Source organism: Mobula birostris, chromosome 21 (genome assembly GCF_030028105.1).
Source record: "Mobula birostris isolate sMobBir1 chromosome 21, sMobBir1.hap1, whole genome shotgun sequence".
Lineage (NCBI taxonomy): Eukaryota > Metazoa > Chordata > Chondrichthyes > Myliobatiformes > Myliobatidae > Mobula > Mobula birostris.
Genome location: NC_092390.1, coordinates 19,382,996 through 19,406,278, shown reverse-complemented (window position 1 = coordinate 19,406,278; position 23,283 = coordinate 19,382,996). Strand labels below are relative to the sequence as shown.

Here is a 23,283-nt window from a genome sequence, read left to right as displayed (position 1 = left end):
TCCACAATGATAAACATTTTCAATCTTTGCATAAAGGAACAGCCACTCAGGGGAAAGAAACTGCATCTAAAGTTTATGGTTTCTTTGAGGAACACCTGTAGCCAGTTTTCTCCCCTCCAGAATTGAAAAGAATAAATGTGAAATAATGATTTGAATTCTTGAAGCATTTTGAATTGCAGTGACTGCTGTCTGCAGACACATGCGAATATTATGGAATGGTGACAATTACAATAAATATATACTAGAAGAATCACCCCTCATTTAATGATAAATTCACTTCTCCAAGAAAAAAGTGTCTTCAGGGTGAAGCTTCTCACCAAGTTGTGTTATATCTCCAACTAAGCAGAGAATGTTGCTCTATGGGTTTGGATTATCTCAGGTTAAAAAATGTGCCAGTACTGCAGCCCAGTTGATTCCAAGACTGCCATGTCTTCTTCAATTTTGTGCCATCCTTAACAGACACCTTTGTGGCCACCAATACTTAGTTCTCCTGATCTTACATCCATTAGCTTGGACACTCTTGTGACCTTTATATTATTATACAGTATACAATAAATGCTTTACTAGGTATTCTCATAGTTCTAACTACTCAGAATGTCTTTATGTTATACATATCTATACCTTTTGAAGAAGGCTTTCAAAAATTACTGAGGTATTGATCAGCTGAGTAAGGGAACCAAGGAATGGCAAATGGAGTTCAATTCAGATTAATGCCAGGCCCTAAAACCATAAAACACAGGATTAGAATTAACACATTCAGCCATGCCATCATGAATGATTTATTATCCCTCTCAACTCTATTCTCTTGCCTTCTCCCCATAACCTTTGACACCCTCACTAGTGAAGCTCTAACAACCTCAGCTTTAAATATACCCGATGATTTCGCCTTCACAGCTGTGTGGCAATGAATTTCACAGATTCACTACCTTCTGGATTAAGAAATTTCTATCTCTGTTCTAAATTGATGTCACTCCATACTGAGGCTATACCCTTTGGTCCTAGACTCCCCCACTACAGGAAACATCTTCTCTACATCCACTCTATCTAGGCCTTCCAATATTCAATAGTTTTCAATGAGATATCCCTCATTCTCTAAACTCCAGTGAGTATAGGCCGAGAGCCATTAAATGCTCCTCATATATCAACAGTTTCATTCATGGAATCTTTCTCAAGGACCTCCTCTGGACCCTCTCCAATACCAGTACATATTTTCTTAGATAAGAGGCTCAAATGATATCATATCCATTAAATAGGGGCCATGGACAATTCTGATTTGATGGAGACGGACGTGAAAGCACAGAGGAACATCTGAAAAAATTTCTGAAACGCCAGTTCGCTGCTGTTGTTACTGCGTGATCAGGAATCTTTCGGAGGGAAGGCCTCAAAATCTCCGGCTTTGCCTGCTGTTGGCGACCGAGATGGAGGTCCAATTGTTTGGATAGAGATGGTGCTCAGTACTCGGTGTCAGACAGCTGATCAGAGCTTGAAGATTTCGGATGACTCAGAGTCGGACCGTGGTTGGGTATGGCAGGGAGAGTTTTTCTTCCTTCTCCTGTCTGCGTGAGATTTGGGACATTTGAGAGACTTTGAACTTTTTACTGTGCTCATGGACTTCTTCATCAAGTTATGGTATTGTTGCACTGTTGTAATTATATGTTATAATTATGTGGTTTTGTTAGCTTTTTTCAGTCTTCGTCTGTCCTGTGTTTTGTGATATCACACCGGAGGAAATATTGTATCATTTCTTAATGCATGCATTACTAAATGACAATAAAAGAGGACTGTGTGTCTTCATAATCTAAAAAAAATTGCTCGCAATAGTCCAAGCTCAGTCTGAGCAATGCCTTATAAAGCCTCCACATTACACCCTTTTCCTTTATATTCTAGTACTCCTGAAATAAATGCTAACATTGCATTTACCTTCATTACCACCGACTCAACCCGCAAGTTAACTTTTAAGATATCCTACACAAGTTCCTTTGCACCTCTGATATTTGAATTTTCCCCCACTTAGAAAATAGACTACACCTTTATTCCTTCTACCAAAGCACATGACAATGCACTTCCCTTCACTATATTCCATCAACCACTTCTTTGGCCATTCTCCTAATCTGTTCAAGTCCTTCTGAAGACTCCTTACTTCCTCAATACAGGTTTCCCCCGCCATCTGAATGTAGAGTGTTCCTATGAAACGGTTCGTAAGCCGAAATGTCGTAAAGCGAAGAAGCAATTACCATTTATTTATATGGGAAAAATTTGTGAGCGTTCGCAGACCCAAAAATAACCTATCAAATCATGCCAAATAACACATAAAACCTAAAATAACAGTAACATATAGTAAAAGCAGGAATGATATGATAAATACATAGTCTATATAAAGTAGAAATACTTTTCCACAATCATTACTGAACTGTTCTCCATAGCGAAAATCTCGCGCAAGCGTCGTCGGCAGAAAATCTCACGCAAGTGCTGTTGGCAAAAACACGGCGCAAGCGCTCTCCAGTAACCTTTAAGCTATGAAGCTGCCAAATCATATCAAATAACACTTAAAAATACACAGCCTATGTAAAGTAGAAATAATGTATGTACAGTGTAGTATCACTTACCGGAATTGGTTCAGTGCTGAGCACACTGATGATGGTGTGTTAGACTGAGTCGTCGCAGGTTGGGGTGGTGCAGTGGCCCCCACCCTCCAGGCCGCCGACAGATACCGAACTGCGAAGCATGCAGGGGTACAGTGGTAGCCGGGAGGCATCCAGCACATCTTTAAGAAAAAAGCCGAAATAAACATGCTAATTAATTAGGTGCAGCCCGGCATGTAATTGTTGGCCCAGATCAGTGCCGATTTCCAATTGCGTTGTCTCTGATCTGGGCCGACAATTACGTGTCGGGCAGCACCTAATTAATTAGCTTGCTTATTTCGGCTTTTTTTCTTAAAGACGTGCTGTGTGCCTCCTGGCGCTGCATTCTCCGCGAATCGCGGGGTGGTGGGACACTGGGGTGTCATCTCGTCGTCTGTTTCCATTAGAGCAGGCAGCTCATCTTCTCCTATGACTGCCCGCCTCGATGTCGAAGGTTGAGGTTCGTCGTCTGCTGTGGCTGATGAAGGCTTGCTTGACTGCTGAGCCTCGCGCATTTTTCTATCATACAGTTCTTTGTAAGGACTCAAACCATTCTGCAAATATCCCCTAAACCTAAGTAGCCTTTCTAAATTAAAGTCGTACTTTATCATTGCAGCAAAAATCTCACGCAGTTGCTTCACATTCAATTCTTGGACGACTTCACTTTCGGTCCGTGCGTTACTGCATTCAGTTTCAATTGTTATCCTTTCCTCTTCCAACTGCATCAGCTCTTCATCTATCAGTTCTTGGTCATGGGATGCCAAAACCTCTTCAACATCATGTTCGTCAGCTTCCACAAGCCAAACTCACTTAGTCCTTACTTCGTTCACCACGATCGAAACGCTTAATTATGTCTAGTTTTATGCTAAGTGTAACACCTTTACGAGCTCTTTTAGGCTTTTCCAATACCTTAGAACTCATCTTGCAAACGGCTGCTCACAGGCACTTGTTTAAGCAATGCCGGCAAGAATGCAGTTCTGAATCCGGGGGAGAGCGGCTGCTCGGAGTGCGCGCTGATTTTTTCGCGTGTTGATTTTCCCCGCGCGCTGCTTTTTTTTGTAACAGTGAAAACACCTTCTGAAAGCAAAAACAGGGTACTAATGTAGGTCTTTCGTAACAGTGAGGTTTCGTAAAGCAAACGTTCGAAAAGCGGGGGACACCTGTACTACCTGTCCCTCCACTTACTGAATCTTTGCATCGTCCACAAACTTGACCACAAAACCATAAATTCCATCTTCCAAATTATTGATATATTACATCAAAAGAAGCGGTCCCAACACTGACTGCTGCGGAACACCATCAGTCACCGGCAGCCAGCCAGAAAAGGTAACCTTTATTCTTACAATTTGCCTCCTGCCAATCAGCCAATGCTCTATCCATGCTAGCATCTTCCCTGTAATACCATGGGCTCTTATCTTGTTAAGCAGTGTCATTGTAACACCTTGTCAAAGGCTCTCTGAAAGTTCAAGTATTCAAAAAAACTGATTCTCCTTGGTCGGTCCTGCTTGTTATCTCTTCAAAGAATCCCAACAGATTTGTCAGGCTAGATTTCCCCTTAAGGAAACCATGCTGACTTGGGTCTACTTTATCATGTACCTCCAAAATTCTCGTAACCTCATCCTTCACAATTGACTCCTTTCCCAACCATTGACGACAGGCTAACTGGTCTATAATTTCCATTCTTCTGCCTCCTTCCCTTCTTAAAAAGTGGACTGACATTTGCAACTTTCCAGTCCTCCAGAACCATTCCTGAATCTAGTAATTCTCAAAAGATCATTATTAATGCCTCCAAAATCTCTTCAGCTATCTCTTTCAGAGCTCTGAGGTGTTATTCATCTGGCCCAGGTGATTCATCTACCTTCAGGCCTTTCAGCTTTCAAGGCTCTTTCTCCTTAGCACTATACTCATTCTGCCCCAAACTCTCAAATTTCTGGCAGGTGCTAGTATCTTCCATAGTGAAGACTGATACAAAATACTTAAAGTTCATCCTCTATTTTTTTGTCCCTCACTACTATCTATCCAGCATCATTTTTACAGCCATGTGAAATCCACTCTCGCCTTTCTTTTACACTTTATTTATCTGGAAAAAAGCTTTTTGTATCCTCTTTTATATTATTGACTGGCTCACAATCATATTTCATCTTATGGTATTTTTACGTTTGTAGATGCCTTCTGTTAGTTTTTAAAAGCTTCCTAATCCTCCAACTTCGTTCTAATTTTTGCTATTTTATATGCCTTCTATTTTGCTTTTATACTGTCTTTGACTTCTCTTGTCTGCTACAGTTCTGTCATTCACCCTTTAGAATATTACTTTATCTTTGTAATGTATTTATCCTGCACCTTCTGAATTGCCCCCAGAAACTCCAGCGATTGCTACTATGTTATCATCCCTGCTCGTGCTCCCTTCTCTAATGCCTCTGTAATTTCCTTTACTCCAATGTAATGCTGATACATCTGACTTTATCTTTTCCCTCTCAAACTGCAGGGTGAGTGCCATTATATTATGATCACTGCTTCCTAAGGGTTCCTTTACCATAAACTCCCTAATCAAATCTAGTTCACTTCACAACACCCAATTCAGAATTGCCTTTCCCCTGGTGCTCTCAACCACAAGCTGCTTCCTCGAGGGCATTCAACAAGTTCTCTCTCGAGATCCAACAACCACCTAATTTTCCCAAAGTACCTGCATGTTGACATCCCTCATGACTGTTGTAACATTGCCCTTATTTCACATCATTTCTAGTTATAATTTACTTCCCACATCCTGGCTAATGTTTGGAGGCCTGTATACAATTCCCATCAGGGTCTTTTTACCTTTGCAGCTTCTTAATTCTACCTACAAGGACTTTATATCTTCTGATCCTATGTCACCTATTTTTAAGGATTTGATTTCATTTTTTAACAACAGAGCCACATCAGCCACTCTGCCTATCTGCCCGTCCTTTCAATACAATGTGTATCCTTGGATGTTAAGCTTCCAACTATGATCTTCTTTCAGCTGTAACTCAGTAATACCCATAATGTCATACCTGCAAATCTCTAACTACACAAGATTATTTACCTTATTTCATATACTAAGTGCAACCAAATATCTCTTTCATTCCTGTATTCATCAACCTTTTTGATCTTGCTCCCATGTTACACTTAACCCATCACACTGACTACAATTTTGCCTATCATCTGGCTGTCCTTCTTCACAGTCTCACTACACACTGCATCTACTTGTATACCAACTTCCCTACTCTCATCCCCATCACTCCCAATCTGTTGTATTTTGGAAATTAAATCCTGGTCAGTGTTACACAGTAAAGGTGGGGTCTTGGGGGAGTACTGTAGAACAGAGGGACCTTAGGGTAAGTATGTGGTTCACTGAAAGTGCAGTCACAAATAGTCGGTGTGGTGAAGGAGGCTTTTGGCACACTTGCCATGGTAAGTAAGGACATTGAGCATAAAATTTGGAAGGGCATGTTATACTTGTACAGGTCGATGGTGAGGCCACTCTTGGGAGTATTCAGCATTGGTTGCCCTAAGTGGAAAAGATGTTATTAAACTAGGAAGAGTGTAGAAAAGGGTGCAGCCTGGACCTGAGGGACTGAGTTAAAGGGAGAGGTTAGACAGACTTGTATAGAACTATGAGGGGCATAGACAGGGTAAATGCACTCAGTCTTTTTCCCAGGGATGGGGAATCAAGAACTAGAGGAAATTGGTTTACTGTGAGGGGGAATAGATTTAATAGGTATTTGATGGACAATTATTTTTTACATAAAAGATGGTACCTTATGTGGAATGAGCTGCCACAAGAAGTGATTGAGGTATGTACAATAACAACTTTTAAATGATAGTGGGATAGGTAGACAAATTGGAAAGGTTTAGAAAGTTATGGGTCAAATACTAGCAAATAGTAGGATCTTGAATGGGCCATTCTGGTCAGCATGCCTGTTTCTGTGCTGTATAACTCCATGTCTCAGAATCAGAATCAGGTTTATTATCACCGGCATGTGTTGTGAAATTTGTTAACTTAGCAGCTGCAGTTCAATGCTATACATAATATAGAAGAAAAAATAACAAATAAATCAATTACAGTATATGCATATTGAATAGATTAAAAATCATGAAAAAACAAAAAATAGATATTAAAAAAGTGAGGTAGTATTCACAGGTTCAATGTCCATTTAGGAATTGAGTGGCTGAAGGGAAGAAGGTATTACTGAATCGCAGAGTGTGTGCCTTCAGGCTCTGTGTCTCCTACCTGATGGTAACAGTGAGAAAAAAGCATGCCCTGGGTGCTGGGGGTCCTTAATAATGGATGCTGCCTTTTTGAGACACCGCTCCCTGAAGATGTCCTGGGCACTTTGTAGGCTAGTACCCAAGATGGAGCCGACTAAATTTACGACCCTCTGCAGCTTCTTTCGGTCCTGTGCAGTAGCCGCACCCCCCCCCCCCGCGCCACCCCCCTCCGCCACACCAGACAGTGATGCTGCCTGTCAGAATGCTCTCCAGGTCCATCTATAGAAGGTTGTGAATGTTTTTGTTGACATACCAAATCTCTTCAAACTCCTAATGAAATATAGTCACTGTCATGCTTTCTTTATAGCTGCATCGATATGTTGGGACCAGGTTAGGTTCTCAGAGATCTTGACACCCAGGAATTTGAAATTGCTCACTCTCTCCACTTCTGGTCCCTCCATGAGGATTGGTATGTGTTCCTTTGTCTTACACTTCCTGAAGTCCACAACCAGCTTGTTCGTCTTGCTGACGTTGAGTGCAAGGTTATTGCTGCGACACCACTCCACTAATTGGCATATCTCACTCCTGTTACGCCCTCTTATCTTGATCTGAGATTCTACCAACAATCTACATCAGCAAGTTTATAGATGGTATTTGAGCTATGCCTAGCCACACAGTCATGGGTACAGAGACAGTAGAGCAGTGGACTAGGCACACACCCCTGAAAGTACACCAGTGTTGACCATCAGCGAAGAAGAGATATTACCACCAATCCGCACAGATTGTGGTCTTCTGGTTAGGAAGTCAAGGATCCAATTGCAGCAGGAGGCACAGAAGCCCAGGTTCTGTAACTTCTCAATCAGGATTGTGGGAATGATGGTGGTAAATGTTGAGCTATAGTTGATGAATAGAATCCTGATATAGGTGTTTGTATTCTAACATAGGCTTTAAGGCCTTGGGATAAGATAAACCCATGATGAAGTTTTTAAACCTGAAAGAAAGGAATCCACACCCTTATCTCCTACATTTGGGAAGAGGAGAACATATGATGGAAGCTCAGAGGTGCCACAAAATGACATCTCTAAGAATGGAGATGTATGCAGCACAGAAGCAGGCTGTTCGTCCTGAAGAAGGATTTCAGCCTGAAACGTTGATACTGCCTGATCAGCCAGGTTCCTCCAGCATTTTGTGCCCACCTGTCTATAATGACCATCATAGCCATCTGTACTAATAAAGAAAAATATCTCAGCCTATCCAGACTTTCATTAGAACTCAAACCTTCATAAGCCATCAACTTTCTACACTGCTCTCTTTCAGGCTTAATGCAATCCTTCCAATACTATGGTAACCAAAACTGCACAACAGACTCCAAATGCCATTTCACCAATATTCTTTTGCCTGATGGAAGGTCTTGGCTCAAAATATTGACTGTTTAATCCTCTCTATAGATGCTGTCTGACCTGCTGAGTTCCTCCAGCATTGTGTGTGTGTTCCTATTTCCAATTTCTGAATTGATCTAGATGCTGTTGCAACCTTAAATTGCCTTATTCACTGTCCACCAACTTTGCTGTCATCTGCAGAATGATTAGGCATGCCACAAACAGTACCTTCTCAACTAAATCAACAATATGTATGACAAATAAGGGATTGTGGCGACCCACTTTCCACACAAGTGAACAGGCTCACAAAATAGCTCGCGCGCGGGGAGAGACTTTGGTAATGCACCTCTGACATCATTTCCGCCCCGAGAGGGCTGGAAGGGAACTGCTTAAAAGCCAGTGCTGCGAAATTTGAATAAATGAGTCTCGAGTGCGACTTACAGACTGCGTGTCGTTATTTCTAGATCTGTGTGTAGCACATTGCTACATTGGTGACCCCGACGGTCCAAACAGGATTTGGACCAAAGATGATCGGCTCTCCTTCATCTGTTCACGCAGTTTCGCTAAAACTGCCAACTTTCTGGACGCTGCGACCACGCATGTGGTTTGACTAAGCAGAAGCCCAGTTCCAGATTCGGCAGATATTTTTGGATTCCACACGTTACTATTACGTGGTGAGCTCCCTTGACCAGGAGACAGCTGGACGGGTTGGGGATTTCATACAGTCACCGCCCCCCTCCCCCCCGAAGAAGGCAAAAATGCAGCATTCAAAGCGCTGCTCATAGAGACCTTTGGCCTCTCATGGTGTGAGCGAGGTGCCCGCTTGCTGCACCTGGACGGTTTGGGAGACAGGCTGCCGTCAGCATTAATGAATGAGATGCTGGCCCTGGCTGAAGGACAGAAGCCCTGCCTCTTGATTGAGCAGACATTCCTAGAACAACTGCCCGAGGACATACATCTGCTGCTGGCCGACGCAGATTTCAGTGACCCCCGGAAGGTGGTGGCCCGGGCAGATGTTTCTGTGGAAAGCCAAGATGGAGAGCGGGGCATCCGTCGGACAGATTACCAAGCCAAACGCCCAAGAGCAGGCCCACCAACGGAGCGCACACAACCCAGAGGCAGGAGCGAGGAGGCCAATGAACAGTGGTGTTTCTATCACCAGCGGTGGGGCACAGAAGCCCACCGTTGTCGCCCACCCTGCAAGTTCCCAGGAAACGCCAGGGCCAGCCGCCGCTAATGGCTATGGTGGCTGGCCACCAGGACAGCCTCCTGTACGTCTAGGACAAATAGTCAGGACGCTGCTTCTTGGTTGACACCGGAGCGGAGATCAGCGTCTTACCCCCGACGGGGTATGACACCCACAACAGGGAGACGGGACCCACCCTGAGGGCCGCAAACGGCAGCATGATTCGGACCTATGGCACCCGCACAGCGCAGCTACAGTTCGGCACCAGCCGGTTCATGTGGGACTTCACACTGGCTGCCGTGGCCCAACCACTCCTGCAGGCGGACTTCTTGCAAGCCCACAGCCTGCTGGTCAACTTGCAAGGGAAAAGACTGGTCCATGCCAAGCACCACATTCCGACCCAGGGACCACCCCTCCATGCCCATGCACGAAGGCTCCCCCCGGACAAGCTCCTCCTGGTGAAGGAGGAGTTCAAGAGGATGGAGGAATTGGGGATCGTACAGCGGTCTGACAGCCCATGGACCTCCCCCTTGCACATGGTGCCCAAAGCATCCGGGAGCTGGAGACCATGCGACGACTACCGCAGACTGAACGAGGCTACAACTCCAGACCGCTACCCCGTGCCGCACATACAGGACTTTGCAGCAAACCTGCATGGGGCAAGCATCTTTTCCAAAGTAGACCTCGTCCGGGGGTACCATCAAATCCCGGTACACCCTGAAGACATCCCCAAAACAGCACTCATCACCCCGTTCGGCCTGTTCGAATTCCTCCGAATACCGTTTGGCCTGAAGAATGCCACACAGACATTCCAGCGACTAATGGATGCAGTGGGACGCGACCTGGACTTGCGTTCATCTATCTGGATGACATCCTCATAGCCAGCAGTAGTCATCAGGAGCATCTGTCCCACCTCTGCCAGCTCTACTCCCGCCTGAGTGATTTCGGCCTCATGATCAACCCGGCCAAATGTCAGTTCGGACTCGACACCATCGACTTCCTGGGCCACAGGATTACCAAAGACAGGGCAACACCTCTGCCCGCCAAGGTAGACACGATCTGCCACTTCGCCCAGCCCAACACAGTCAAAGGCCTGCAGGAGTTCATTGGTACGGTGAACTTTTACTACCGGAAGTAGCAGAACTTCTCCTCCTCCCTTCAGCAGCCCATATCATGCGCCCTTTGTTCACCCTGATGTCGGGTAAAGGCAAGGACATTACTTGGGATGAGGAGGCCGCGGCCGCTTTCATTAAAGCCAAGGAAGCCTTGGCAGACGCCGCAATGCTGGTGCACCCCAGAATGGACGCTCCAACTGCCCTCACAGTGGACGCATCCAACACAGCAGTCGGTGGGGTGCTGGAGCAACTCATCGAGGGGCGCTGGCAACGCCTGGCATTCTTCAGCAGGCACCTACGGCCACCTGAACTCAAGTACAGTGCCTTCGACCAGCAGCTGTTGGCACTGTATCTGGCAATCCGGCATTTCAGGTACTTCTTAGAAGGCAGGCCGTTCACCGCGTTCACGGACCACAAACTGTTGACCTTCACGTTCACGAAGGTGTCCGATCCCTGGTCAGCCCGCTAGCAGCGACATCTGTCCTACATCTCCGAGTACACGATGGACATCCAGCATGTCTCGGGAAAGGACAACGTTGTGTCGGACACACTCTCCAGACCAGCTATCCAGGCCCTGTCCTGGGGGTGGACTATGCAGCACTGGTGGAGGCGCAGTAGGCAGACGACGATATGCCCAGCTACAGGACCGCAGTCTCGGGTTTGCAGCTGCAAGACTTCCTTGTAGGCCCAGGTGAGAGGACCCTCCTGTGTGACATGGCTACCGGCCAATCTCGCCCCATCGTCCCGGCAGCCTGGCGGCGGCAAGTTTTCAACTCCATACACGGCTTGGCACACCCATCTATCAGGACAACCGTCCGGATGGTCTCCAGCAAGTTCATGTGGCACGGACTTCGCAAACAGGTCAGCGTATGGGCCAAAACGTGCACGCAGTGCCAAACAGCCAAGGTACAGCAGCACATCAAAGCCCCTCCGCAGCAGTTCGAACCCACCCACCGGAGGTTCGACCACATTCATGTGGATATCGTGGGGCCCCTGCCAGTGTCGCGAGGAGCGCGGTACCTCCTAACTATGGTAGACCGGTTCACGAGATGGCCAGAGGCAGTCCCACTCAACGACACCACCGCCGATTCCTGCGCCCGAGCGCTGATTGCAACCTGGGTAGCACGCTTCGGGATACCCGCCCACATTAGCTCCGACAGAGGTGCCCAGTTCACCCCCAGCCTGTCATCCGCTGTGGCCAGCCTGTTGGGAACACAATTACACCACACAACTGCCTACCACCCACAGTCGAACAGACTAGTGGAACGCTTCCACCGTCACAAAGTCGGCTCTCATGGCCCGCCTGAAAGGGCCTAACTGGGTGGACGAGCTTCCTTGGGTCCTGCTTGGAATCTGCACAGTACCCAAAGAGGATTTGCACACCTCGTCGGCCGAGCTGGCGTACGGCACACCCCTGGTCGTCCCAGGAGAGTTCATACCAGCCTCAAGGGGGCAACAGGAAGAACCCGCAGCTGTCCTGGACAGACTACGTGAAAGGCTCGGCAACCTGGCCCCCGTACTGACTTCACAGCACAGACATATCCCAACCTGTGTACCCAGAGACCTGCAGAACTGTAAGTTTGTATTCGTACGAAGGGGCGCACACTGGGCACTGCTGCAGCAGCCGTACGAGGGGCCGTTCAAGGTGATCAGTAACAATGGGTCCACGTACCTTCTAGACATTGGGGGGAAAGAGTTGGTTTTCACGGTGGACCGACTCAAATCAGCCCATGTGGACTTGGTGCAGTCGGTCGAGCTTCAGGCACCACGGTGCAGAGGCAGACCGCCCAAACAGAGACTGATCCAGACTGTGGACATTGGGGGTGTATCGCTGGTTCTGGGGGGGGGGGGGTTATGTGGCGACCCACTTTCTACACAAGCAAACCGGCTCACAAAATAGCCCGCGCGCGGGGAGAGACTTTGGTAATGCACCTCTGACGTCATTTCTGCCCGGAGAGGGCTGGAAGGGAACTGCTTAAAAGCCAGTGCCGCGATGTTTGAATAAACAAGTCTTGAGTGCGTGTTGTTATTTCTAGCTCTGTGTGTAGCACATCGCTACAGGATCCTGTATCAATCCCAGCAGACACCACTGGTTTAAGCCCTCCAATCTGAGAAAATGCCCTTAACTACCACATTCTTACTCCTTCCAGAAAGCTTATTTTGTATCCATTTAGCTAGACACGCTGAAGTCTATGTGATATAAACTTAAGGACCAGCCCACTTTACCATCCAGGAATTACAGTAAGGAAGTAGAGGCTTTGAAGAGGGTACATAAGAGGTTCATTGCGATGCTGACTGGAATCCATTAATAAGGATGAGATTTTGGGGTAAATGGGGGCACACAATTAAATAGGATGAAGTCAGTATGGTTTCCTTAAGAGGAAATCTTACCTGACGAATGAATTCCAGAGTTACCTCTATCTGACTAAATAACTTCCTCCTCATCTCTGTTCTAAAGGCTGTGCACTCTGGTCCTAGACTCATCCACTATTAGAAAAGTTAGCCTGTCTTCAGTGGTTGACAAGATGTTTGAGTCCATAATTAAGAATGAACTTCCAGGGTACTTGGATGCACATGATAAAATAGTTTAAAGTCTGCATGGTTTCCTTAAAGGAAAATCTTGCCTGAAAATCTGTTGGTATTCTTTGAGGAAATCCTCCGGTAAGATGGCAGCACACTTGGATGCAGCAGCTTCTATGGGCCAACCAAAGATGGTATTATCATTTTTAAACATTTTTTTTACTATTATAAGACCCAGCTGGACATTAAGAGCTTCAAGTACTGCAGGTCTAACCTATCAGCAATTTCTTGTTTGCTGAGAGACAGAAGGAGCTGGAGTTTTATTTATTGATTGATTGATTGATTGATTGGTGGATTGAATGACTGATTGAAAAAAACAGAATAGGCCCTTCGGTCCTTTGAGCTGTGCCACCCAGCAACTCCTGAATTAACCCTAGCCTAATCATGAGACAATTTACAAAGACCAATTAACCTACCAAACAGTACATCTTTGGACTGTGGGAGGAAACTGGAGCATCTGGAGGAAACCAATACAGTCACGGGGAGAATGGACAAATTCCTTACAGACAGCCTCAGGAATTGAACCTGGGTTGCTGGTAAAGCGTTATGCTAACCACTACGTAACTGCACCACCCACACTTGGTCTGGATCATGTTGCTGCCTGCATCAGAGAGGCTATGGAGTGTGTGCGCAAAGGAGGCATGCAGTCTAACAGTAAGTCGCTTTTCTTCTGATCGCAAGACCCTGTTGGACATGTGTTAATGTTGATTCACTGGTTTATTGGCAAATGACAGTGGAGCTGCGTGGCCTCGGTTATAGCAAGGTCTAAGCCTCAAGCCACAGTATCGCCTCTTTGCAGCCGCCCTGGAGATAGGTGTCAGGGTTGGCACACTCCACCGGAGTGCTTGAGGCTGGAGTCGATACTGCCCTCCAGTGATCACTCGGCAGAAGACAAGATATATTGTGTTCAACCGCAGACTGCTGCAACATTCATGGACTCGGACTTGGACTATATTTTTTAAGTGTCACTGTAGTTTATTGTTGTCTTACATGGTTGAATGACATTAAACTTGAATGTGAACTTGAAATGGCAGGCAGGATAGACAAAGGAGAGGCAGAGGATTTTGTTTATTGGGATTTTCATAAGGCTCTTGAGACAAGTTGCCGCACATGAGGCTGCTTAATAAGATAGAGCCCATGGTATTACAGGAAAGATACTGGCTGACTCTACTGCTGATGATTAGTGATACTCAGGGGGTCGGCGTTGGGACCACTTCTTTTCATGTTATACGTCAATGAATTGAACGGAGAAATTGATGGCTTTGTGGCCAAATTTGCAGACAATACAAAGATAGGTGGAGGGGCAGGAAGGACTCAGACAGATTAGGAGAATGGATAAAGGAGTGGCAGATGGAATACAGTGTAGGGAAGTGTATGGTCATTCACTTTGGTAGAAGGACTAAAGGCATAGACTATTTCTAAACAGACAACTAATTCAGAAATCAGGGGTGCAAAGATACTTGGGAGTCCTCAGGCAACATTCCCTAAAAGTTAACTTGCAGGTTAAGTCCGTGGTCAGGAACTGCAATGTTAGCATTGTGACGAAAGACCAAGTTATCAGAAGATTAATGCTGATGACAGAGATAAGAGAGACGAATAGAGAAACATTCAAAATGTTAATGAGAGATCAGAGAGGTTAACGAAAAGGGACACAGTCCCGAGTACTGACAGACCGGTTGCTTTGAACCTGAACTGTTTGAAGTTTGATGGACAGGCAATACCCCAGCAGGGGGATAAAAGGAACAGATTTGCTAAGGCAATGCAGACACCACGAGATCATGAGATAACGAGACCCTGGAAGTGCGGTGTGCCCCCACAAGTTGGTTGGAGTTTGGAGGCCTGATCGCGGGACCGACCATAGACGCACAGGGTGAAAAGGTACGATCGGTGGGAACCTGGTGTGTGTGTCTGCCCTTGCCTGGGTGCCGGGTTCACCGCAGAAGAACGATCGTATCTGGAACGGAAGGGTCACAGTCGGTGACCTCAGAAGACATTAAAAAGGGCTCGCCCTAAAGCTAACTGTGGAGGAACATCAAGGTCTGTCTGAATTCGATTTGCATATCATCATTCGCTCTCTCTCTCTCTCTCTCTCTCTCTCCCCTCCCCATGGCACAACAGCAATTGCTGCGAACTGTACTGAGCTGAACTGAACTCTGTGTCACTTGAGACTGATCATTTTACCCCTAGACTGCGATAGAGCTTGATTGATTCCTATTATCCTAGTTCTGTGTACATGTGTTTTATCATTGCTAACCTGTTGCATTTATATCCTTATGATTAGAGTACTGTGCTACTTATTTCTTTAATAAAACTTTCTTAGTTCCAGTAATCCAGACTCCAACTAAGTGGTCCACTTCTGCTGGCTTGGCAACCCAGTTACGGGGTACGTAACAGCATTCATTTCAAGAGGACTAAAATATAAAAGCAAGGATGTAATGCTGAGGCTTTATAAGGCATTGGTCGAGACTGACTTGGGGTATTGTGAGCAGTTTCAGGCCATTAGACCACAATGGATGTGCTGGCATTACAGGAGTTCCAGGGGAGGTTCACAAGAATGATCCCAGGAATGAAAGGGTTAACGCCTGAGGAATGTTTGATGGCTTTGGCCCAGTACTCATTGGAGTTCATAAGAATGAGGGTGGATCTCATTGAAACCTACTGAACACTGAAAGGCCTAGATAGAGTGGATGTGGAATCCAACATCTTCCCAACCACTGAAGGCAGAGCTATAATTTTCTGTCTTTTGCCTCCCTGCTATTCTTAAAGAGTGGAGTGACACTGCAATTTTCCAGTCCTCTGGAACCATTTCAGAAACTAGTAATTCTTGAAAGATCATAACTAATGCTGCCATAATCTCTTCAACTATCTCTTAAAACTGAGGTTGGCAGGTACTTAATTAGTATGTCAAAGAGTATGGGAAGACAGGAAAAAGTCTACACCTTTATTCCTTCTATCAAAATCCAAGACCATACACTTCCCTACACTGTATTCCATCTGTAACTTTGCCCATTCTTTTATTGTCTAAAGACTTCTGTAGACTCCCTGCTTCCATAACACTACCTCCCCCTCCACATACCTTCATATGGTCTGTAAATTTGGCCACAAAGTTATCAATTGCATCATCAAAATCATTGACATATTACATGAAAAGAAATGGTCCCAAAACTGACACCGGCAAAATATCACTAGTCAGTCATTGACAGCCAACCTGAAGAGGCCTCCTTTATTCCCACCCTTTGCCTTATACCAGTCAGCCAATCTTGTATCTCTCTTGTAATACCAAGGTTTTACCTTGTTAAGTAGTCTCATGGGCAGCACCTCGACAAAAACCTTCAGGAAACACAAGAAAACCACATTTACTACCTGTTCTTTGCCTATCCTGCCAGTTATTTCCTCAAAAAATTTCACACACTTGTCTGGCAAGATTTCCCTTTAAGCAAACCATGCTGACTTCGGTCTATTTTATCGCATGCCTCAAGTACCCTAACTTCATTGTTAATAATGGATTCAAACAATTGCCAACCAATGAAGTCAGGTTAACAGGCCAATAATTCCCTGAATTTTGCTTTCTTCTTTTCTTTGCGATCTTCCATTCCTCTGGAAACATTCCAGAATCTTGTGATTCTTGAAACATCACTACTATTGCCTCCACTTCAGTTACCTCTTTAAGAACTCTGGGATACAGTCCATCTCCTGTAGTAAAACTCCTCTAGAATGCATTCACATCTTTTCTGGAATGTGGTCAACAGAAATTTGGATTTTTGTATATTAAAGCAATGAAGAGGCACAGCTTTAGCAGAAAAAAAAGTGGCGGTTAGGTACAACAAGTTAGCCACAACATTTTACAATAGTGAAAAAGCTGAATGGTCTAATACTGACCGTATTTCTTATGTTTTTTTTTCAAAGTGGCCCTGTGAGTGTGTAAACACTGTAGGATCACCATTAGTATATAAACTGTAAGGGGAGAGGGAAGGGGCAGAGGGAGTGGGGGACAGGGGAACAGGGAGCAGGGGCAAGAGGGGTTGATGGAAGCTGGGAGATAGGGGGAGTGGGGAGACATTGGAGGGGGCACAGTGGGTGGGGGGAGACGCAGTGGGAGGTGAGGAAACCAGTTGGGGGGCGGGGAATTGAGACACAGCGGAAGAGGGGGGAGAGAGACATAGAAACATAGAAAACAGGTGCAGGAGCAGGCCAGTTGGCCCTTCGAGCCTGCACCGCCATTCAGCATGATCATGGCTGATCATCCAACTCAGAACCCTATACCTGCCTTCTCTCCATACCCCTGATCCTTTAGCCACAAGGACCATATCTAACCTCCCTCTTAAATATAGCCAATGAACTGGCCTCAACTGTTTCCTGTGGCAGAGAATTCCACAGATTCACCACTCTCTATGTGAAGAAGTTTTCCCTAATCTCGGTCCTAAAAGGCTCCCCCTTATCCTCAAACTGTGACCCCTCGTTCTGGACTTCCAACACTGGAACAATCTTCCTGCATCTAGTCTGTCCAATCCCTTTAGGATTTTATATGTTTCAATAAGATCCCCCCTCAATCTTCTAAATTCCAATGAGTATAAGCCTAGTCGATCCAGTCTTTCATCATATGAAAGTCCTGCCATCCCAGGAATCAATCTGGTGAACCTTCTTTGTACTCCCTCTATGGCAAGAATGTCTTTCTTCAGATTAGGGGACCAAACTGCACACAATACTCCAGGTGTGGGCTCACCAAGGCCTTGTACAACTGCAGTAGTACCTCCCTGCTCCTGCACTGGAATCCTCTTGCTATGAATGCCAGCATACCATTCGCCTTTTTCACCGCCTGCTGAACTGCATGCCCACTTCAATGACTGGTGTATAATGACACCCAGGTCTCATTGCACCTCCCCTTTTCCTAATCGGCCACCATTCAGATAATAATCTGTTTTCCTGTTTTTGCCACCAAAGTGGATAACCTCACATTTATCCACATTAAATTGCATCTGCATGAATTTGCCACTCACCTAACCTATCCAAGTCAACCTGCATCCTCTTAGCATCCTCCTCACAGCTAACACTGCCGCCCAGCTTCGTGTCATCCGCAAACTTGGAGATGCTGCATTTAATTCCCTCATCCAAGTCATTAATATATATTGTAAACAACTGGGGTCCCAGCACTAAGCCTTGCGGTACCCCACTAGTCACTGCCTGCCATTCTGAAAAGGTCCCGTTTATTCCCACTCTTTGCTTCCTGTCTGCTAACCAATTCTCTATCCACATCAATACCTTACCCCCAATACCATGTGCTTTAAGTTTGCACACTAATCTCCTGTGTGGGGCCTTGTCAAAAGCCTTTTGAAAATCCAAATATACCACATCCACTGGTTCTCCCCTATCCACTCTACTAGCTACATCCTCAAAAAATTCTATGAGATTCGTCAGACATGATTTTCCTTTCACAAATCCATGCTGACCTTGTCCGATGATTTCACCGCTTTCCAAATGTGCTGTTATCACATCTTTGATGACTGACTCTAGCATCTTCCCCACCACCGATGTCAGGCTAACGGTCTATAATTCCCCGGTTTCTCTCTCCCTCCTTTTTTATAAAGTGGGGTTACATTAGCCACCCTCCAATCCTCAGGAACTAGTCCAGAATCTAAAGAGTTTTGAAAATTATCACTAATGTATCCACTATTTCTTGGGCTACTTCCCTAAGCACTCTGGGATGCAGACCATCTGGCCCTGGGGATTTATCTGTCTTTAATCCCTTCAATTTACCTAACACCACTTCCTACTAACATGTATTTCCCTCAGTTCCTCCATCTCACTGGACCCTCTGTCCCCTACTGTTTCCGGAAGATTATTTATGTCCTCCTTAGTGAAGACAGAACCAAAGTAGTTATTCAATTGGTCTGCCATGTCCTTGTTTCCCATAATCAATTCTTCTGTTTCTGTCTGTAAGGGACCTACATTTGTCTTAACCAATCTTTTTCTTTTCACATATCTATAAAAGCTTCTACAGTCAGTTTTTATGTTCCCTGCCAGTTTTCTCTCATAATCTTTTTTCCCTTTCCTAATTAAGCCCTTTGTCCTCCTCTGCTGGACTCTGAATTTCTCCCAGTCCTCAGGTGAGCCACTTCTTCTGGCAAATTTGTATGTTTCCTTCTTTGGAATTGGATACTATCCTTAATTTCCCTTGTCAGCCACGGGTGCACTACCTTCCCTGATTTATTCTTAGACGGCGGAAGGGGGGGAGAGACGCGGCGGGAGGGGGGGGAGAGACGCGGCGGGAGGGGGGGAGAGACGCGGCGGGAGGGGGGGAGAGACGCGGCGGGAGGGGGGGAGAGACGCGGCGGAGGGGGGGAGAGACGCGGCGGGAGGGGGGGAGAGACGCGGCGGAAGGGGGGGAGAGACGCGGCGGAAGGGGAGGAGAGACGCGGCGGAAGGGGGGAGAGACGCGGCGGGAGGGGGGGAGAGACGCGGCGGGAGGGGGGAGAGACGCGGCGGGAGGGGGGGAGAGGACGCGGCGGGAGGGGGGGAGAGGACGCGGCGGGAGGGGGGGAGAGACGCGGCGGGAGGGGGGAGAGACGCGGCGGAAGGGGGGGAGAGACGCGGCAGAAGGGGGGGAGAGACGCGGCAGAAGGGGGGAGAGACGCGGCGGAAGGGAGGGAGAGACGCGGCGGAGGGGGGGGAGAGACGCGGCGGAGGGGGGGAGAGACGCGGCGGAAGGGGGGGAGAGAACGCGGCGGCAGGGGGGAGGGAGACGCGGCGGCAGGGGGGAGGGAGACGCGGCGGCAGGGGGGGAGGGAGACGCGGCGGAAGGGGGGAGGGAGACGCGGCGGAAGGGGGGAGGGAGACGCGGCGGAAGGGGGGAGGGAGACGCGGCGGAAGGGGGGAGGGAGACGCGGCGGAAGGGGGGAGGGAGACGCGGCGAGGAAGGGGGGAGGAGGAGACGCGGCGGAAGGGGGGAGGGAGACGCGGCGGAAGGGGGGAGGGAGACGCGGCGGAAGGGGGGAGGGAGACGCGGCGGAAGGGGGGAGGGAGACGCGGGCGAAGGGGGGAGGGAGACGCGCGGAAGGGGGAGGGAGACGCGGCGGAAGGGGGGAGGGAGACGCGGCGGAAGGGGGGAGACGCGGCGGAAGGGGGGAGACGCGGCGGAAGGGGGGAGACGCGGCGGAAGGGGGGAGACGCGGCGGAAGGGGGCGAGAGACGCGGCGGAAGGGGGCGAGAGACGCGGCGGAAGGGGGCGAGAGACGCGGCGGAAGGGGGAGAGTACAATGTTGGGGGAGGACAATGTGGGAGGAGGACAATGTAGGAGGAGGACAATGTGGGAGGAGGGGTGGGAACGGGAACAGAGAACCCGTGTGCATTTGTGCGTGTATGGAATTGCAAAGCAACATTGCACATCAATGGCCTTTCATTTCTGATGAAGATCATCAACTTGAAACTTTGAGCCTGCTTCTTCCACAAATGCCGTCTGACCAGCAATTTTTTTTGTTTCCTTTCATATTTCCAGCACCTGGTGATAACACAATTTGTGATATAGTATTGGGTTACCTGTGTAATGTTCTAGAATGATACGCATACTCTACATACTAGAATCATTCAGTTACAACACAGAGACTAGAACTACCCATTTATTTCACATATTGTACTCGATTACCCAGTTACTGTATACACTCAGTTTAAATGAGTTATTCAGTTTCCTTTCATCCTGGGCTGGGTTATCCAATTCTACTATATGCTTTGCTAGATTATACAGTTGATATACTGTGAGATTACATGATTACATCACATTTATTATTGCATTACTCAGATACTGTTTGTACTGACTGAACTGGTCATTTGAACATTGGAAGAAGGGTAAAGTAAATTGCACGTTTTTGGAAAGTGTCTTCCGTAAACGACAAGGGTGGCCAGACACATTTTACTGACACAGCCTCATTCTGTTAAAAACAACTACGTTGCAAACTGACACAATGCAGCAAACTGTAGGCCTCCTCTATTTGAACACTGAAGAGCAACATTAACACTAGTACAACAGCCAAGCACTTCACATTGACAAATATTTCTTTAAAACAGCACAGTAACAGCAGCTTGAGGTCACATGCTGTCACTTCCACTCCAGTTTTATCGCACTAATATAGAAATACAAAATAACAAATGAGGGGAAAAGGAGACAGATGTTGAGAGAAATTTTTCAGGGAAAGAATAGATCAATTTGAAATGGTAACCTTCATATTTTTAGGACAGGGACTAGAAGGGAAACAACTTTGCATTTCATGGAAGCAGATTATCAGGGACTGGTTACAGTTTGCAAGCAACATTATGACATTGACTATGTTTACAGCAATTTTACATTGTTAATTAAGAGAGAATTTTGCAGACATTCCTACAGAGAGAGGCAGATCTTGGACTTGAGCCCAAAGCAACAGGGAGCTCCTGACACTCAGCCAAAGGCAGACACAGATGGAAGTAATGTACAGTGCTGGGTCCGAGAAAGAGAGAGCGAGAGAGAGCCGGGGGGGGGGGGGGGTGAAGAAACAGAGCAGGGGAACAGAAACAGAGAGCAAGGGGAAAGAAAGAGAGCAAGAAAGCGAGAGGGGGGTACAGAGAGGGTGGGAGAAAAAGAAAGAAGATTTTTATGATTTTTTTTCTTACTTACCACTCTCGCTTTTTTCAATAACATCCACTACTTCCCCTGCTTTCAGGCTAATCTCAGAGTTCTCCTGCTTCTCATAGTTGGCGACTACCACATACTGATCCAAAACCATGGGCTCCGAGACAGTCTCCGAACCTGGAGTAGGGAAAAAGCAAGCTGTCAGCCAACTCGCAGCCATGACTCCTTGCAAGCGACAGACTATTCCACTTACGATAGGCCAAATCTTTAGCACCCTTCAACCAATCAGAATTCAAGTTCAGTCTACAGAATATTCCTAAAGATCTGGCCATATAGAATCTTCCTTCCACCCCCTCAGCTTCACTGCGTAACATTCAAGTCTTCAGGTTCATGTTTAAATTAAGATTCTTGGAGTTTTAATCCTGAAAGAGATGTCAGCACAGGATGTAAAATATCCACAATTCTCAATTTCATCTCACACACATAATCAGGGAGAATGCCAGCAGCCGCTAGAGAGACAGTTAAAAATAATAAACAGCCCGTCCCATCTCTCTCTGCCAAGGAGAGAGCAGAGGCAGTGTGGGGGATGAGAACACCAATGCTAATCGGCTGCTCCTAAAGCCTTAAATAGAAACATATGAGTGGGACGGTCCAGGGAGGGCAAGCTGTTTACATAACAGTCAGAGACAGAAAAACTATTTTCCAGCTCTGTTATCTGATTAACTATTTTCTTATTCAATTTCACAACTCATTACTCAATGATCTGAATTAGAATGAAGTCTGGTTTCATGCGGTATCAACAGTCTACCCCAACACCTCCAAATGTTGACAAATTTAGCCTCGTGACTCCAAAGCTACTTTCAGCGTTACTGGGCTGAGTACATAGGGCTTTCCTGTGTGCTGTTGGAAAGTATTTATCATCTCTTGACTGAATATCAATTACTGCCCGACTTCATCTACTCTCATCATACTCCCGTTTCTACTGACATCTTCAGAGCATGCAAACCTACCACCATACAAAGTCTTATTATCAATTATCAAAGGCCAGACAACCCAGGTATAACCACAGAGTTGTAACTTCACGAAATCCACATTCACTCATTCATTTCAAAAGTAGTTTAAGTTCCCCTCAAAGAGCTGTGGGAGGTTCTTGACACACACTGCTTCTCCACACCAGTTAAAGCACCAATATAAAAGCAGTCCATAATTATGTAAGGGTTCTGTCCCTGAGAGTGGTCTGTAAACTGATTTCTGTGTCAGAAATATGTTTTCTATAGCTACCCCTTGGTAGCGTTCTACAGACACTTATTATTATTCCTTCATTCCATCAAATATTTACACCCATATACCTGTAATAAAACCTTTTAACCTATTCTAAAATCAATCTAACCCTTCCCTCTCACATAGCCCTCCATTTTTCTATCATTCAGCCTTCTATCTAAGAGTTTCTTAAATGCTCTACCATCATTCCTGACAGTTTGTTCCATGAACCCACTACTCTTTGTAAAGAACATCCCACTTATACTTTTCTCCAATTACCTTATATTAGTCATTTCCACTCTGGGAAAAGTCTCTGGCT

General features: G+C 46.4%; 1 protein-coding gene across 8 annotated transcripts in view; it reads right to left on the bottom strand.

Moving 5' to 3' along the window:
- Positions 1–23,283, bottom strand: part of sh3pxd2aa (SH3 and PX domains 2Aa) — a 315,062-nt gene that overhangs the window by 112,823 nt on the left and 178,956 nt on the right. For 7 of the 8 annotated variants that reach the window (XR_011882687.1, XR_011882688.1, XR_011882689.1 and 4 more), the window contains one exon: positions 21,750–21,881. Coding sequence is in view for 5 of the 8 variants with exons in the window: in XM_072239102.1 (XP_072095203.1) it covers positions 21,750–21,881 (132 nt within the window). In the remaining 3 variants the exon portion in view is untranslated. Of the gene's footprint in view, positions 1–21,749; positions 21,882–22,187; positions 22,242–23,283 lie in introns of those variants that run through there. The other variant, XM_072239106.1, reaches the window with a different exon arrangement.